At 54.2% G+C, this 18,726-nt stretch overlaps 1 protein-coding gene across 1 annotated transcript in view; it reads left to right on the top strand.

Moving 5' to 3' along the window:
- Nucleotides 1–615: 615 nt before the first annotated feature.
- The window catches only part of IL6ST (interleukin 6 cytokine family signal transducer), a 41,819-nt gene continuing 23,708 nt past the window's right edge, over nucleotides 616–18,726 (top strand). The window contains exons 1-3 of the mRNA XM_054575349.1: nucleotides 616–763; nucleotides 12,919–12,997; nucleotides 17,565–17,870. Of these exons, the coding sequence (XP_054431324.1) occupies nucleotides 12,934–12,997; nucleotides 17,565–17,870 (370 nt within the window). The 5' untranslated portion in view covers nucleotides 616–763; nucleotides 12,919–12,933. The remainder of the gene's footprint in view (nucleotides 764–12,918; nucleotides 12,998–17,564; nucleotides 17,871–18,726) is intronic.

The raw sequence follows: 18,726 nt of genomic DNA, 5'->3' as shown, positions 1-18,726 counted from the left end.
GGCCCCCTCTCGGGGCTTCTATCGCCCACCGATTGGGAGGTGCGACTGCAAAGAACCCTCCTCGTCTCTGGCGTGTCCCCAGCCCAGGCCCTGCCCGACTGATACTACCCAAAGTCCTTCTCTAACTTAGAAGTGGGAACCCTGGCTCGTTTCCCAGGGCTGGACCCAAGGCGCGGCGGCCGCCACCTGCGGTCGCGGCGGCCAGTCGGGTTCCCTGAGGAGTCCCGTCCCCGTCCCCATGGGAGCCCGCGTTCCCTCGCGGCCGGGTCCCGCGGGCAGGCCGCGGCGCCCGGGGAAGCAGCGGGCGCTCGCGGGCCTCGGCCTCCGCCCAGGGACGGAACCTTCCGCTCCTCCGTCAGCCCGGGGGCGGGGGGTGGGACCCTCCGATCCCGGCCGCACAAGCAACGCCGGAATCCGGGACGCCGGGAGCCGCGTTCCGGGAATCGCGGCCGTCAAGCCCCGCCCCTCGCCGTGCGCGGCCGTCGGGCCAATGGCCGGGCGCGCCGGGCCCGCGGCGGCCAATCAGCGCGCAGGGCCCTGTCGGGGGGGGGGTCCGGGGCGGAGTCGGGGGCGATCCCGCCCGGGAGGAGGGCCGCGTGCCGCGTCTGCGGGAAGGACGGAGCGGGACGCAGAGGGGCGGTGAGAGGGGGACGCCGGGCGCAGCCTGCCGAGCGGCCCTTGGCCGCCCTGCCGACGGCCCGGAGCGGGCCTGACGCCGAAGGGACGCGGCTGCGGAGACCGGAGAGGGAGGCGCCCGCCGGAGGTGAGAGGGCCGGGACCGCCCCGCGGGAGGGTGAGGGCGCGGGCGCGGGCGCGGCTGGACGGCCTGGGACCGGCGCTCGGGAGCCGCCCGCCCCGAGCCGCTGGTTACCGCCGGGAAAGCCCCGCATTCCTCCGAACCGGTCCCGCATCCGGGTCGGAAGTGGCGGCTTTGTCCCCGGGAATCTCGGACGCCGAGCGCGCCCCTCCGCGCGGCGCACTGCCCCGGCCAGCACACCACACAGAGCCGCAGCCAACACACGCTCACTAACACAACACACCCCAACACACGCACTCACCGAACACACTCACCAAACACAACCCCCCCCCCCCAACTCCCTGGTGGATTCTGCCCCTTTGGGGGCACGAATCCCCACTTTTCCCTGTGCCTCGCTTGGGTTACAGGCCGGGCCCTCGGCCCCCTTCCTAGCCGAGCCGTGTCTCTGGCTCCTTCTTGCGGAGCTCACACGCCTTCTCGGCGGTGTCCTCTCCCGAGCCCACAGCTTCTCTCTGAGCCTAGGAGACCGGCCACTGTTCTTTCCTTGCGTCCCTCGGAAGGAAACCGTTCTCGGGGAACCTGCGGAGGATTGTGTAGCATTTCAGCCGCTAGACTGATTCGAACTAATTGTTGGAGACCCAGCGGGGAACCTCTGAAAGTTAGGGGGCTGGGGTGGTCTGCGCCATGAGCACGTCGCGCACACGCGCACGGACGACTCGCGTTGGAAACGCTCGCAATTGGAAATGAGTGGCTCAGGTCGTCCGCGGAGCTTTTTGCAGTTGTCTGAATTTCTTACCTACATGGTCATTGCTGTTTAGAAGTATCTTGGGCATTGGTAACTGGGTAGTACATTTATAGAACTAAGTTGCTACAAAGTGTGCCTTTCCGTGCTTGTCTTTAGGGGATAATTTTGGAAACTTGTTTTAATCACAAGCAGAAGGAAAACAATGTCAGGGTGGAGAAAGTGTCAGGAAAGCAGGATCAAGTTTGTAGTGGAATGTTTTCCTTGTCTCAAGTCTGTATTGTTGGCAATGCTGTGCGTATTTAGCTTTCTCACAGGTAATTTAACTATTGTAACTACTGCTGCCAGCTAATTTAATACATTTTCTCATACAATGAAAAGCGGGTTCGCTGTTCTCGTTTTTATTTATGAGTTCCGGTGTTTTCTGTTTGTATTAGATGTTTCCCAAGGGCTCCAGCAAATGGTTAGGGTGAACGTCAGATATTATGTATGTGCAATGGAGGTGTTACTGAGCTCGCTGGACAGAGAGAGGAACTAAGGCTGCCTCCCTGTGACAGCTGGGTGGCTGCACTTCCAGACCCTGCCCCTGCGGCTGCCCGCGTCCACCCCCCCCACATCGTGTCCCCTCCTCCACATGCTTCTCTGGAGGACCCCCTGCTGCCGCGGGGTTTGCAGCTTCCAGGCTCTTGGCAGGGCCAGGGCAGGGAGCTTCCCTCTCAGCCTCTCTTCCTGGGGCGTCCCTCTGGCCCCTGCACACCTGCAGCGAGCCAGGCCTGACCAGGGCTCCTGCTTTCTTAGATTGCAAAGGGGGTGTGGTCCGAGTGGAGCCCCCACAGAGCTTTCTTGTCTCGCTGCTGGCTGTGGGGGCTCACGGAGCTGCGGTGCGGGGCCGGGCGGCCTCAGGACCTTCGCCAGGCTGTCAGACAGGAAGAGTCACCGGGGCAGTGCAACTAAATGCAGAGCAACGCAGGAAATGCTGCAGGCCGTGGCGATCACAGGGTCTCCCAGAGGCCTTCAAACCCGGGGGGGTCTGGGGTGGTGGGGAGAAGGAAGGGCGCCCGTTCCAAGGAGGCGTCTGCGTGGACAGGGCCAAGGTCATTAACTTGCCTGGTGCCTTGTGGCTGGTAAATGGCAGGCCCACGTTCACCGTAGACAGCCTGGCTGCAGGCTCGCAGCTCGTAACCATGGTGCCGCGCTGCCTCACCGAGAGCAGCCCTGAGGGGCAGGGGCCGTCCCCGAAGGCCTTTTAAAACCCACTGTTAATGGTCTGGCACGGGCCTCCGAGTGTGTTGGATTCTGAGGATCCTGACACGTAAAGCAAGTCGTTACAGTCCAGCAGGGTGAGTCCTGCTAGGGGTCTGGTTGCGCAAGAGCACTGAGAGCAAAGGTGTGTGTGAGCCTGGGAGGAAATGCCCCAGCAGAGACGTTCCAGCCGAGTTCGGAACACGGGCCGCGTCCGGGAGAGCAGGGCGGAGGCGGGCAGGGCGCCGAGGCAGCACAGCCCTGCGAGCTCGGGCGCTGAGAGGGCCAGTCGGCTGGGCTTGCGCTCCGACGCCGTGGGGGTGGCCGGTACGGGGTGACGGAAGGTCGGCCCAGGTTAGGCGGCCCGGCGAGGGCGCGGAAGCAAGCCCTCTGGTGTTTGCCTTGCACGGGGCACGGAGGTCACTGAGCGTGACTGCGGCAGAAACCAGAGTCTGGCTCTTCTCTCTAGGAGTCCCCGCGGGAAGCTGAGGGCAAAGGCTAAGGCCGGGGTTTTTAGAAAAGGCTTTGAATATTGGGAAAGATAGTTTGGACAGGCGCACTGAAGCCAAATTTCTAGGTTCTTAAATAGCTACTGTAATTGGCATTATTACTCACCCTTTAGAAAGCTTTTGGGAAAAGAGACAGCTTTCAAGCAGTGTTCAAGAGATGTTTATCTTCCACAGGTGTTCAGAGGGACTTGGAGGGAGGGAGTGGGGGCCAGCAGGCCGGTGTGTGAGCCGTGAGGCAGCCGGCGCCTCCCAGGGTGGCTGCGCTGAGGGCGGAAGAGAAGAGACAGCGGGGCAGGAATTCGGGGAGAAGACTGCGAAGGAAAGGCTGAGGAGAGCCGGGTGTGGCGGATCGGTGTGGGAGCAGGCCCCTGGCTCAGCAGTTCAGGAGGGCGACTTTTTTTAGGTGAGGGAAAGAGAAATACTGTGATTTAAAAGAAAGGTGTGTGCGTGACCACGTGCATACATGTGCGTTGTTTCCGGACCTGTCCGATACACTTGTGTCAGGGACAGAGCAAACATATGCTCTGATGATATGGAACTGGAACTACAGGAAGCTCCAGCCAGATGCTGAAGTTATTTTTTTGAAGATAGTAGCTGACATCTTAGGCCTTGGAAGAAGTTGATCTTTTAAAATAATAGTAGATGCCAGATACTTTTGGGTTCACACATAGCCAGGAGATGATAAAAGCCTAGCAGACATTCCACAAAGGAGACCGTAAAGGTGATAAAAGAAAGAATCCAGCCACAGACATGGTCGCGTGGAAACCGAGGAATGTGCGAAGCGGCCGCGGCGCCTGTGCGGCTGCCCGAGCGGCTGCAGCTGCTTTTTTCGCGTGCGCACCTGGCCCGCTGCAGTGAGAATCGAGCCGGTTGCTACCAGAGCTGTGGGAGCAGGGTCGCGGTGGCAGCGCTGCTTCAGAGCCGCGCACACACGGTCCGCGCGCTGAATCCAGGTTAAAGCTCGGCAGCTCTGCCTCCCAAGGATCGTGCCCAGCCCCCTCCCCTGCTCCGGTTCATCCCCGGTCTCAGCGTTAGTCTGAAGAGTGCGCCCCGGCTCAGCCCTGGCCCACGGGGAAGCCGCTGGGCCCCGTCTCCGCCGGCACAGCTGCCGTGGGCGCTGGCCCGCCCAGTGGGCTGGGGTCCTCCCTCGACAGTCAGAGGCTGGGAGTTCCCGGGGCAGAGCCAGCTGCAGGCCGCCCAGAAAACCTCCCCCCCCCCCTGCCCACTTTGTGATGGGCGGCCGGGCCCTGTCTCAGGTGGGGAAGAACCCTGTGCTTCTGCGGCCCCTGCGGTGCTTGCTGCCCTCTGCACCCCAGAAAGGCCGCCGCCCTGGCCTGCGGGTCGCACGCAGCCGGGTGCTTTTTGCCGGGGCTTCCCCACCTCACTTTTGGTCAGAAGCACGTGTCCGGCAAGAAGGGGCTCTTTTATTTTTGTCTGTTTGCTTGTGGGGTCAGTTGTCCCCACACTATGTACTGAATAGCCCTGTATTTCCTCAGTGAAATGAGATGCCTTTTTTAAAAAAGTCAGGTATTACATTCTCATATACAGAGAGGGCAGAAATAGATTTACAGTGTGAGTACAGAAAAACGGTTTATTCTTGTATTACTGTTTATTAATCATTGTATTATTTGCCATATGAACAACTGTAAACATACCCTCCCCCTGAGTACGGGGGCCTGTGCGGGAGGAGGAAGCGTCGTGTGCCCACGGAACCACGCAGGGAGAGAGTCAGAAACTTCCAGGACCAAGGGGCTCGGAGACAGAAGGGGCGTGAGGTCTGTGTGTGCGGGTCTGAGCCGGGGTCGCCCTGGGGCTGCGGAGGGGCGGCGGGGAGCGGGGCCGCCCAGCAGGGCTGCAGAGGAGCCGGTGTCCTGTGCAGCGTGTCCTGCCCGGTACGTGGGCCGTAGAAACCAATTTCTGGTAATAACCCTTCCTCTGGGCAAGGCCTCCGCTTAAATGCCCTGTGGGAGCTGATGCTCACGCGCCACAGAGGCACGTCCTGGGGAACGCCCATTCTGAACCCTGCTTCTGTTTCTGTACTTTCATTTTATGCCATTGATTTAATCGTATATTTTTATGCCAATGCCACATTTTAGTTACTGTACCTTCATAGTCTGTCTCATTAGATGGTGCATCTGTTCATCAGAATGGTATTTATTCTTTTTGAAAATTGGTTTTGGCTCTCTAATATTTTACATGAAGTCTTAAATTGGTTTGTGGAATTCTATAGTCACTTTGCAGTTTGGATTAAAGTTGTATTGCTCTACTATATGTTTTTTTTCATCCCATGAAATTTAGGTCTTACTAATGAAACTTTTAGTAATGTCGGATAACTTTCTCCACGAAGTTCTCGCACTGTCTGATTCGTTTTTTCCTAGCTATAGTTTCTGATGCTACTGTGAATAGGAATTTTTCTGTTACGTTTTCTCATTGCTTGTTACTGGTGTACGGGAGAGCTTTATTTTTTGGTGACCTTTTATTCAACTATTATATTAAACTTGCAATAGTCCTAATAGTTTGGCATTTGATTCTCGTTCTTTGGTAGATGATCATGTGATCTACAAGGTTGGGTTTTTTTCCCATTTTTATCTGATTGATTTCATTTTTTGTTAAGCTCCCTAGAACTGTGTTGAATAAGGGGCGGCTCCAAGCATCTCCTTAGAACCCTGACTTTGGTAGGGACGCTTCTGATTTGTATCTTCACCAGTGACACCCCCTGCACGTCCCCAGCAAAGTGCTGCAGCGGCCCCAGGACAGCTGCTACGTCAGCTAGGGTGTCCCCAGATGGCCAGCCGGTAACCAGGCCGCATGTTAAGGTCCTCACCCCCAGCGCGGCGAGACGGGACCCTGCTGGGAATGGGCCTGTTGCAGGCGAAGTCAGCCGTCTGTTGGGCCCTCTGCTGTGTTCCTGGCATCTGGAATCGCACCCAGCATAGAAAGCACTTGCTCTATTTGTTGCATGAATGAATCGACTTCCTTGTTGTGAGTAGGTACATAATATGTTGGTGTATAAATACACTATAATTTAACCAGTCCCAAGTGTTTGCATGGACATAGCTTTCATTCCTCTTGGAAAATACCTAGGAGTGGAAGAGCAGGTACTTTAGCCAGATCCTTCCTCAGTGATCTGTTTGTTCAAATATTTTGCTCACTTTTTAATTAGGGTTGTCGTCTCATTATGGTTTGATAGTTTTAAAAATATATTCTGGAATAAGGTCTTAATTAGAAAATCGATTTGTAAGCTTTTCGTCCCAGTCTGTGGCTTGTCTCTTTATTCTCATCTGGGTGTATTTTAAAGAACGAGAGCATAAAGAATGGAGCCTAATTTACCCGTTAATGTTGTATGTGAGAAATCCTTGCCTAACCCAGTTTCTCAGAGGTTTTTCCCCTATGTTTTCTAGGCGGACTGTGTTAGGTTTTTGTAAATAAAGTTTTATGGGAACTCAGGCCCGCCCGTCTGTTGACACATTTCACCCAGGGCTGCTGTAGCCCTCGCATGGCGGCGCTGACCGGCTCCACGAGAATAAATTATTTATTATCCAGCTCTTCGCAAGGAATGTTTGCCAGCTGTTCTAGAAGGTGCTAAGTGCTGTTGAGGAAAAACAGGAAGGGAGGGGTAAGCAGTGGAGGGTGGTTGGAGGGGCCTGGGTGAGGACGCGAACCTGAGCCAAGGCGCAAGGGGTTCATCTATACGTGTTGACTTAGGAAGTGTCCAGTGTGCAGTGTGCAGGGGAGGAAGCAAGTCGCAGGGCTATAATGTGATCCCATTCTTATAAAATAAGAAGCGCAGGTTTGCACCATACGAAGGCGTAGGTATAAGTGCAGGTAGAACATTGTGTAAGACACGCACACTCCTGTGTCCAGCGCGTTATTCACAGTAGCCAAGACACAGAAGCCACCTAGATGTCCGTCAAAAACGACTGGATAAAGGAGATGCCATACACATGCACAGTGGAACACTACTACTCAGCAATGAAAAAGAATTCAATCCTGCCACTGTGACTGCTTGCACGCCCCCTGCTGGGGACCTGGCCCACACCCCAGGAAAGTGCCCTGACCGGGGAACGAACCCATGACTTTTTGGCTCACAGGCCAGCGCTCAGTCCACTGAGCCACACCGGGTGGGGCAATTTTTAGAACAATTTAATAATCAGTTAATATAATGTGGCCATGGTCAACTTTTTGCAGATTTATTTAGAGTAACGCTTCCTGTGCATGCCATGATGGAGAAGATGCTATATTGACGTTTTCCTGTCCTGCTCGCTGCCTGGCTGGTTCGCTCAGCGTCGCGTGGCTGGCTGTTTGACAGCTGTGGCTCATCTGCTGTTGTACAATTTTGGTCGTGACATGACTGCAGTAAAAGTTACTAAGGACATTGTCCCTCACACGCAGTGTCCATCTAAATGCCTTCAGCTCTTTCAGTCTGTCCTTGGGTCAAATCAAAAAGGGGGGAAATTTAAAAAACACAATCAATGTAAAGATAATTTGTAAAGGCCAAAACTATTAAATATTTATGAATATAACGCCACTGCTGTTTTTGCCATTTGAGAAAATCCGCGGGAATGGAGGAAGTAAACGGAAGAGAACAGCCCTAGGGGTAATCTTAGCCTATTCGCTGAATGTTGGCAGCAGTGGGTTGCTCCCGACACGTCCTCAGCCCCCACTGCACGTGGCCCGGCCGGGGCGTCGCTCCGGGGCAGCCCCTCCATCCTCGGACCAAACTTTCCCTGCAGCTGTGGCTAGAAGGAGTTACGCTTTGGCTTCAGAGTCGCTTCACAGGCAAGAGGCAGATTTCCAGGAAAACCGGTGTCTGCACTGCGTGGTTACAATGTATACACAGAGGATTCTGTAGGAGACGGGAGAGCGGGTAGTGCTCGTATCAGATTTCACGTGGACTGTTTGCTGCGAGCAGAATTAAAGGAGGGAACGGAAGCAGAGTGCTGTCCGTGCTGTCAATTTTTAAACAAGTCCAAGTAGAATATATTGCACGTCATATATTTTTTTATAATCCTCACCCAAGGATTTTTTAAAACTGATTTTGGAGAGGGGAAGAGGGTGGCAGGGTCTGAGGAAGGGGCGGCAGGCGCCACATCCGGCCGTGGAGGTGGCAGGACGAAGCCCCTGAAGCAGCCGAGAAGCAGGCCAGGGAGGTGGACGCGGAAGATGAGGCGTTCACGCAGAGGCAGAAGGAGGAGCAGAAGGAACCTGAGGAGCTGAAAGCGAAGGCCGCACGGAGGGCCCTGCCGCAGGCGGAGTTAGGAAGCCTGGCCGAAGGCGAGCCGTCCCTGGGCCCCGGCAACGGTGACCCTTCGTTCTGTTCCTGTGTTAGCATCTGGGTTCCCTGCCGTGACGTCTCTTGCCACCTATAGCTGCAATGAAGTGTTGTCTTGGAGCCTGTTGTACATTTAAGAATAAACTTTTGTTAAAAAATAAATAAAAAAGAGAGGAAGAGATGGGGGCAGGGAGAAACATTGGTGTGCGAGAGAAAGGTCAGTCAGTTGCCTCCTCTGTGCTCCCCGACTGGGACCGAGCCCGTCACCCTCTGGTGTCTGGGACGACCCTCCAGCTAACTGAGCCACGCGGCCCGGGCCGTTTCATGCAGTGTTTTAGATAGTACTGCTGTGGCTCCGTCTCTTAGGCTTGGGCTGTGGAATCGTGGTCATTGACAGATACCTCTTCATTTCATCACATCTCCATGACAAGTTCTTTACCAGTTAGGGAACATCGCTTTCTGACGGCAAAAATGTGAAGCCTGACTTCAGCCGTTCCCCTCTGACTTGCATGTCCCAGCTCCATGCAGGTCCAGGTAACTGCTGTGAAGCGGTCACCTCCACATCTTCCTGGGGCCTCGGTTCCGAGTTGTGTCACAGGAAGATGGCCAGTTTTCAGGAGCTGCAGAGATGCCTCTCTTCAGTGCAGCGGGGTCTTGGGGGCATGGTGTGGGGAAGGCGCCGCCCTGCTGACGTGCTCAGGTGGGGCTGTGAGGGACACTTGGGAGATGCGGTGGGTTTTTCTGATGGGGAACTAGTGGCAGCTGGGAAGTTAGGAAACAAACAGGGTGGCGGAAAATGGCCACTGCGGCTCAGTTCCGTCTGCCAGTCGGCCACCACGTCACCCTGGGGCAGGGCGGCCACCGCGTGGCTGGGGCGGACAAAAGTCAGGTTAGTGTTGACGTTTAACGGTGGGATACTGTGCTCCAAATGCACCTCTACGAAGCCCTCACCAAGAAGTTCATAGTTTTATTAGGGAGAGGAAAGTTTACACGTGGAGCATTTTTATTGATTACTTTTTATCGCCATTGATCCTCCCATACCCTCTTCTATCGCCACACACCCCCTCCTAAGTATTTTTTAAATTGTTTACTTTTAGACTAAGTACTAACGTCACATGGTGTCACACTGAAAAGAAGCAGAGTGGACAGGAGAGTCTTCCTCCCACCCAGGTGCCTGAAATACCCAGTGGGAGGGAGTGTTAGAATGTTGACCCTTTAGAGACATTACACCCATGGAAAAAGTTGGTGTGTATTTCATCATCGTTTTTGTTGTTTTGCCCACAAATAACAAACACTGTTCTGTCCCATAGCAATGCACTGAGAGAGCATTACCTTTGTGCACATCCAGAGCCTCCGTTTTTATGACCACGTGTGCTCTACACTTGGCGTGACGAGCCCCTTCCAGGGACATCCAGGTTGCTTCCACCTCGCTGGTAAAAGCCGTGCTGTCGTGAATGCCCTTGCATAAGAGTTGTTTGTGCACGTGTAGAGGGTGAAACGCTGGAAGAATCAGGAGGGCCAGACGGCCGTGCATGCCGGCTTCCTTGGGCTGTGCGCAGCTGGCTGCACACTGCGCCTGGCGTGCTTCTGTTTTTCACGGAGGCCTAATTTACAAACCATGAGGTTCACAGTTTTAACTGTGCTTTGAGAATTTCAGGCTGTACCTGTTGACCTCAGAGCAGGAGAGTACCCGAGAATCATCTTCTCAGCGTACGGTGTCACCACTTCAGTTTTTGTTTTTACCAACACAGCGGGGAGAGAGACATAGTGTGTGTTTGCTGTTTTAACTAAGCACAGCTCACACACAGGCCCACCAGTCCTAAGTGCGCAGCTGACTGACTTTCACCACCAACCTATCAGGATGCAGGCCACGCCCACATCCCAGAATGTTCCCTGCCCCCAACACCACCTTTGACCTCTTTGGCTGCAGCCTGCCTGCCTGCGAACTCAATGCAGGGATCCCCTGTTGCCGGTGATCGGCCATCTCTGGGCCACCCTGGAAGGAGAAGAGTTGTCTTGGGCCACACATGAAATACACAAACACTGACTTACAACAAAAACAGTTTAAAGTGAATTTGCGGCTGTGCTGGGCTGCGTTCATAGCCCTCCTGGGCCATGGGTTGGACACCCCTGGCTGTAGAGCAAACCTTTTTTCCATCCGGTTTCTTCCGTGTTGTATGTGCGAGTCAGTCGCATTGTTGTAAGTACCTATAATTTACTGTTTCACGTGGCAGTGATTCACTGTAATGTAGGCGTGTTAAACCACAATTGATTTGTTGAACTGTGGGCTTTGGGTTGCTTCTGCTTTTCAGCTTTTATGAATGAAATCTCTGTGCCCTTCCTTGCACACGCCTGTTGGAGGCGTTCGGCACTCCCGGCTTCTGGCCGTGCACCTAGTCAGAGTCACTTTTGTTTTTAACTGAAGTCTAACTTCTTTTTAATAATCCTCACCTGAGGATATTTATTGACTTTTTATTTTTTTAAGACAGAAGAAGGGAGAGCAGCATTGATGTGAGAGAGAACTCAGTCGGCTGTGTCCGGTACACGCCCCACCTGGGGGTCTGCCCTACACCTTTTTGGTGGAGGGGCAACGCTCCAACCCACTTACCCGCCCGGCCAGGGCCGAGGTCTGATTTATAAACCGTAAAACTCACCAGCTTCTAGCACAGAATGCGTTGGGAAACAGTTTCCTATGGGTCTCCTGCGTTTCTTCTGAGCAAAAGCGCCGACTGCCTTTTCTCAGTCTTTGGAGGGCGCTGGAAACAGAAGTGGGCCTGTCCCCAGAGCAGAGGGCCGGCTTGCGTGCAGCCTTGGCGCGTCGGGACGCGCCTCCTCCAGAGCAAAGGCTCGGCCTCCCTGCCGCCCCTTTACAGGGCCACCTTTGCAGCCCACGGCGGCCCAAGTGTCACCTGCTCTGGGCAGAGCCACTTGGGGCCTGGGGCTCCGGCCGCCAGCGCCGGAAGTGCTGATGCCGCCGCCCTGTGAGTCCCTGCCTCGAACCCAGAGTCCTTTGGCGGCTGCCACTCAGTCCCCGCGACACCGGGGCCCCTGTGAGCTTGCACTGAAGGTCAGGCTTGGGCCTCGCCTTCCTTATGCCAGTCGGGATTCTGACACCCAGGGAGCCTCGCAGCCCCTAGCACACTCTGCTTGCAGAGCACTCGTGTCTGCCCGCCCAGCCCTCTGTGCCCCTCACATCTGCCCTGCCCCCGACAGCAGCCTCCCCAACAGAGTGGCAGCCCCCTCCCCCGCCGCGGCAGCCCCCCCCCCTCCCCCGCGCGGCAGCCCCTCCCCCACCGCTGGCAGCCCCTCCCCGCCGCGGCAGCCCCCTCCCCCACCGCTGGCAGCCCCCTCCCCCGCCGCGGCAGCCCCCTCCTCCACCGCGGCAGCCCCCTCCCCAGCCGCGGCAGCCCCCTCCCCCACCGCTGGCAGCCCCCTCCCCCGCCGCGGCAGCCCCGCTTGGCACTTTGTCATTGCCGCGCGCGTAGCCACCTGCCCCAGGCCTGGGAGTGGGGTCGCGCAGTGTGGGTGGCGCGGGGCCGCTGCTGCGCATCCTCTGCCTGCTGTGCCTGTCACTAGTCCGCCCTGAGCCAGAGCGGGCGTCCTGTTGTTGGGACGGCTGTGTGCTCACTCGCGGGGCGGGGTTTAGGTGGTTGCCCGCTTGGGCCCACCCTGGCTGCAGCGGCGCAGAGCGCGGTGGGGTCCGTCTGTGCGAGGACGGGTCTTTTCACGTGTCCGGGGCGCAGCCCTCGGAGCCGAACGGCCGAGGCGGAAGGTGCGCGCTTCCGCCCGTGCGCCCCCGCCGGGCTGTTTTCCAGGCGCCTGTCGCCCTGCGTCCCTACATGGCTGTTGAATTTGCATCTTTCGTTATGAGTGTGGTTGAAAGTATCATTTCATATGTTTCAATTACTTGTATTTCCTTTTCTGCGAATTGCCTGTTCACCTCATCTTTCCTGTTTTTCTACCAGGTGCTGGAATTTTTTAGTGATTTGTAGGTATTCTTCATGTACCAGGGGATATTTTTAGTCATGCTAATAATTACAAACTTTTTTTCCGTCTTGTCAGGTAACTTTTGAGGTTGTTTATGTGGGTTTTGCTATACAGAAACTTGTCTCTGGAATGCTCAATCTCAGAGTATTTGACAACAAAGAAACAGGATTGTTCTTTTCATTCATCCTAAAGTATAAAATAGGTTTTCAGCAATATTTTACGTAGCCATAACCTCAGTGGGAATAAACAAAAATATTCTGAAGACTTAAAATTTTCTGCATCCTCGTAAGAGTTTACCACTGTTTAGAAAACAGCTATACATTGGAAACAGAAGAGCTTTAGAAATTGTCTTGCTTTAGGTGCAGTAAGAGAAGAAATACTAAAAATAATGTTCCATGTGTCTTTACAGAAATATCTACGCAAGATGTTGACATTGCAAACGTGGACGGTACAAGCCTTGCTCATTTTCCTCACCACCAAATCCATAGGTAAGGCCCGTGCAGGACCGGCCCCTGGCCCCCCGCCCCCAGCCCCGTCCGGGCGCGGCGCGGCAGCTGCTGTAGCTGTGCTTGTGCTTGCTAATCGCGGCGGATGCTTACACACTGCTCTTTCTGGGGACATTAGTAAGCGACTACTGCTATCTTAAAATGATTTGAAGAAGTGAAAACGCTCTTGATAAATTATGATTTGTATAATTTGAGTTGAAACACTCAGTAATTCTAAATGCCATTTAGCTATAGTAACTATAATTTTTAAGGCAGAGAAGGAGAACTTTTCTTTTTTAATAAAGAAATAGGAGACAATTTGCTCATCACCCCCTGGGCTCCTCGCTGCCACCACGGCATGTGCGGCACAGTCCTGCCCCGTGTGTCCGCGGTGCCGGCCTGGAAGGCGCGGGGACTGCCGGTCGCCGCTGCCTCCGGCCACTGTGAGGATGGAGTGAGTTAATACACAGAAGGCATTTGGACAGTGGCCCACTGTAAGCTAATAAAAAGGATAGTAATTAGATATTTATTACTAAGGTTTGAATAAAAAGCACTTAGGAAAATACCAGAACTAGACATGATCTGAGAGTAGTGACTCTATTACTTTGATCAGAGCATTATTTTTATTAAAGCAGCATAGTTGGCTGCCAGTTGAGAGGCACGGTGCTTCCAAGCTAAGCCACTGGTCAGAGGAGATTCTCAGGTGGTGTTCACACGAGTTACTTTTAAGCCCTTTCTCCCTCGCCCTGTATCTGCACCCACTGACCTATGGAGAGGAGGCACCTTCCCTCTGTCGCAAAGCCCGCTGTGTCGGGCTCAGCCTGGTGGTCTCGTCTTTCACGCGAGTTCTAGCCCTGACGTTGTGCTGGCCGTCCTTCTCAGGCTTGCCCTTTGCTCATTTGTAAGCGTGTGTATGTTTTTTCTCTTTGTTTTTTTTCCCAAGTGGATTAAAATGTTGAAAATAATTGCACTGCTTTCTCAGTAGCTGCCTCACAAATTACTCCAAAACCCCACGCTCACAGTGACAGCGACCATGGTTTCTCATGGTCTCTTGGGTCCGGGCTACAGACGGGCACAGCCAGAGCGGGGCATCTGGAACCCGCGCCAGGAACCCGCGCCAGGAACCCGCAGAGGCGACGGCTGGCATGGAAAGGCTCCCCCACATACCTGTCGGGGGCGCTGCTGGCTGCGGGCTGAGGGCCTTGCTGGGGCTGTCGGCCAGAACGCCACACATCGTCTCTTCGTGTGGCCTTGGCTGGGTTCCAAGGGCAGATGTCCCAAGAGAAAAAGAGAGCCCGTCGGGCGTTGCATTTTTTTAACAGCCCAGCCTTGGAAGTCGCACGGCACCCCCACTGCCCGGAGCAGACAGGTCTGAGAGCAGAGACCCTGCTTCCTTGTGGAAGGCGTGCCCGTCATGCTGTGAGAAGAGCGTGCGGAGCCTGGCGCAGGTGGCCCCGTGGGTTGGAGTGTCATCCCGTCAACTGAAAGGCCAGGGGTTCAGTTCCCAGTCAGGCACATGCCTAGGTGGTGGGTCTGGTCCCCAGGTGGCCAGTTGGCGTTTCTCACATTGATGTTTCCCTCCCTCTCTCACTTCCTCCCTTCCCATCTCTCTAAAACCAGTGAGTGTGTCCTTGGAGGAAGGAAGAAGAAAGGAGGAGAGAGTGTGGGCTGGAATGAATGTAGCTGTGCCCAAGGACAGAGGGCAGCATGTGTTTTGCCCTGCTCCAGACTTCCTGTCATTGACTTTTTCTTAGTCAGTATTCTTTATGTGTGAGGTCTGTCCAGGAAAAGTCCAGCCATTGTCAGTGTTATGAGAACGGTTTGCACAACATCGCTGTAACCTGGCACTCACGGAGGGTGGACTGGAATGTGCATGTGTGAACAATGACCACTTCACTGTACTAGTCAGTGGGGGCTGTAGATGCTTTTTGAGTGAGCATGTGCACACTGTGTGGTTGTCACATTCAAAATGACTGAGTGAGTAGAGCAGCAGATCTGCACCAAATTTTGCGTTAAGCTTGAACATTCCTCCACGGAAACCATTGCGGTGATTGAGAAGCCGCAGCAATGGGCCGCTGGTGATGGGCAGCTTCATCGACAGTGCGCCCGCTCGTGCCTCCCGTCTCCTGCAGAGTTTGCAAGACATCAGATCGCCCAGGTGACTCGGCCCGCACTACGGCCCAGATTTGGCGCTCTGTGATTTCTGGCTCTTCCCAAAGCTGAAATCACCCATAAAAAGGAAGAGATTTCAGACTTCGATGAGATTCAGGAAAATAAAACGGGGCGGCTGATGACAACCGGGAGAGCTGTGTGAGGCCCCGAAGTGCCTACCTTGAAGGGGACTGAGGCGTCATTTGTCCTACGTACAATGTTTCTTGTACCTGCTTCAATAACTGTCTTTGTTTTTCATATTACATGGCTGGATACCTTCTGGACAGACCTCATATATGAGTCATCAACCAGTTAAACAAGTTTGAACTTAGGAAATTTCTGGTTTTGTGTATAAACAACAGCCAAATAGCAGTATCATGTTCATTCTAATGTTTATTCGAGTATATTCTCGTACACATCTTCAGCTTGTCCACGTGAATACCCCAACTAATTTTATCAAATACCTTTTTGAATTTTAAAAAAAAACCTCTGAAATTTAATCTCAAATAGTTTGGTAGTGCTATTAAAATGGGTTGATCTGGGATGGGATGGTTTTCATGAGCCTGTTTTTCTCTTCAAAAACTTGAACGTTTGCCCATTTCTAGTATTTCTCTTATTCTGTGTGATACAAATTAGTAATATTGAGTCTCTGGTTATATCCGATGTTAATATTTATTATATCATATGTTCTTTAATACTCTATATTTCACTTTCACTGTTTCCTGTACTTACTTAGAGAAAGTAAAACAGGAGTGAGTCGACCAGGAGTCCAGTGTGGCCGAGGGAGCTGTGCGCGCCAGCCCGCCTGGTAGCGTGGGCACCAGGATGGAGTTTTACACAGGTGGAATTTTGAGTGATACATGCACTTGGACTTAGAGTCGCCGTGGGGGAACCACGGCAAGGCCGTGTGAACAAGGCCCCTCGTTCCCTTTAACACAAACACACACGTCCCAACCCCGGGCGCTGGGGGTCAAAGAGGGCCCAGGACCCGCTCGGGGCGCAGCTGGGACTCCGGAGCTGGCTCGCATTCCTCCTGCCGACTCCGAGGGACGCGGAGGATGAAAGTGCGTTTAGCTTTCTAGGGCGGTGCCAAGTTCTGTCCCCCTGTGCGGCTGGCTGGGACCAGGCCAGGGCCGGTCACAGGCCGGCCCTGGGGACGCATGGCGGCGTCTTGTGCGAGCGCAGTGCTCTCCAGGTTCTGCGCAGATTCCCATCTCCGTCGCTCTGTCCCTTCGGCCTGCGCTGCCGGCGCAAGCCGCTGCCAAGGGAGCCTGCCCCGCCCTGTCTGTGGCAGTCTAGTGACAGTAGAGGGGTGCGGGCTGTTGGAGCCTCACGTGCATTATGCCTGGTCTCCAAACACCATGAGGGTTCGCCCGGGAGCCACCTTCAGGTGCTGGGCTGGGAGGCTGGGGAAGGAGACCAGGGTCATTCACTGCCACGTTGGGAATTTCGTCTTGATGGGACTAGGGGGCCGTTAAATAATTTACAGTAGGGAAATGGCGTCACCTGGAAAAGCAGCTCCAGCGGCAGTCTCGGGGGTGAGCGGCCAGGAGGTCAGGCAAGGTGACGTGAGGGCTGAGCCACGGCTGCCAGAGCAGGGCCTGCGCGGAGAGGCGACCCGCCCACGCAGGCGGGCGCGGGACCCACGCCCCTCGGGGCAGCGCCAGGGAGCTGCAGGCGGGAGGGGCCGCGGAGGTGCTGATGGGGCTGCGCGCCCCAAGGGCCTGGTGCTGGGCCTTGGGGTGAAGTGAGGGTAGGGGGGCGGGGCTGCGGTGCGTCCGGGCGCCTCTGCTTTAAGCTCCCCGCAGGCGCCACAAGCCTGGGGCGTCGGCGCTGCAGGCGGGTTAGAGGTCGTCGGGCCACTTGTGTTTTATGTGTGTGCAGTCTGAGTCTTGGCTTTTAGCATGGGATCTTCTCCCATCTGCTGCGGTTAAAACCAGTGTGTTTGGTCACTTTGTTGCATTCTTTCTGTTGTCATTGCTTCCCTGCTGTTTCCTTGGTCGTCTGGATTTTGGCGTGTGAATGGTGTGGACCGCCCTCTGCCCCCTGAGCCCCTCGCGCCCCCCGTGGCGTGCGGCTGCCCTGCCAGCCTGGCCGAGGGCTCGCTCAGTGCGGCCCGGGCTCTGAATGGATGGGCAGCCTGTGCTTCCGGGGCCACGTTAGAACAGTGCAAGACTGGCTGAGCCTGCCTAGGCTGTTCTTTGCTATCCGCCTGCGTGGTCCTTGGGATTTGTTTCTTTTCTTACAGATTTTGGCTCATTTCTGACCATATTGATTTTCACCGTAGGGTTCTTTTCTTGTGTCTTTAGCACTGTGTCCGTGGAGACGGGAAGGTTGCCCAGACAGACAGACAGACAGTGCAGCTTTGCACCCGTGGAGCCCAGCCTGTTCTCACGTGTCCTGTTACTGCCCCTCCCAGGTGAACTTCTGGATCCCTGTGGCTATATCGACCCCGAGGCCCCTGTCGTACAGCTCGGTTCTAACTTCACCGCCGTGTGTGTGCTGAAGGAGAAGTGCATGGATTACTACCGCGTCAACGCTGGTGACGTTTTCTGGAAAACAAACCATGTCACTGTTCCTCACGAACAGTGCACTGTCATAAACAAGACAGCGTCCAGTGTCACCTTCACCAACATGTCCTTATTAAGCGTTCAGCTCACCTGCAACATCCGCACGTTTGGACAGATCGATCAGAACATCTACGGGATCCGAGTGACCGCAGGCTGTAAGTGTGGCCCGCGCCTCGCGCCCCGCTGCAAACCCGGTCACGACTGCCGGTCACACTGTTAGCGCGGGGTGTCGGTCTTCGTGAAATGCGTTGACTTGTTGGGTCAGTGGCTTCTGTACATACTTGTATTTTAAAGATAAGCTTAATTTTTAATAAGCTTAGTAAGTGGAACTACAGCTTCATTACTAACAGTCAGAAAAACTTAAAAAGTAGCACGTTTTATATTAATATTTTCCCTGAAAGCCAAGCATCTTGTCAGTTCTCTAGAAAAATCTTCGCCATGGGGCTCCCAAAACAGAACCACTGAATTGAAACTGCGACTTTATTCATAGTAACTTTCAGTACCCCTTAACTGCTGAGAAAACGCACACTAGGCAGCCACGTACAGAAGGCCCGTAAACACTGGAGAAGGTCCTTCTGTGTCAAAGCAAATGAACGTAGTAGGATCCAAGGGCAGCGTATCAAGTCTGTGCATCGCCCACAGCTAGAATGTCGCCGTTAGCTTTTGCTCCGGCAGAGCTTGGGAAGGCACTAGGAAGGGAAATGGCAAAGGGGTCGTTCTTGCTTCTATTTAGTAGTCTCTTAATAATATGCAAGTGTTACTTTTTAAAATACACTTGTTAGAGAAATCAGTTGATACTCTTATCTAGATATTTATGTAGAAAATTAATTTGAAAAATACTAGTTAATGACAGTTGTGATCAAAAATGTATATTATCACCTTGGAATAAGTTTGAATTTAAATAGAAATTAATTTTTTAGGCACCAGTCTTTCACCATGTCCTCACTCTTTGCTTGGGCTTTTTTTTTTTTTCTTTCTAATTTAGGTTGTAAATTTCTGGGATGGTATATA

Source organism: Pteronotus mesoamericanus, unplaced genomic scaffold (assembly GCF_021234165.1).
Source record: "Pteronotus mesoamericanus isolate MK-2021 breed Mesoamerican mustached bat unplaced genomic scaffold, CSHL_Meso_final contig_29, whole genome shotgun sequence".
Lineage (NCBI taxonomy): Eukaryota > Metazoa > Chordata > Mammalia > Chiroptera > Mormoopidae > Pteronotus > Pteronotus mesoamericanus.
Note: the sequence above shows the minus strand (reverse complement) of the source record. Positions and strands in the feature narration are given on the sequence as shown.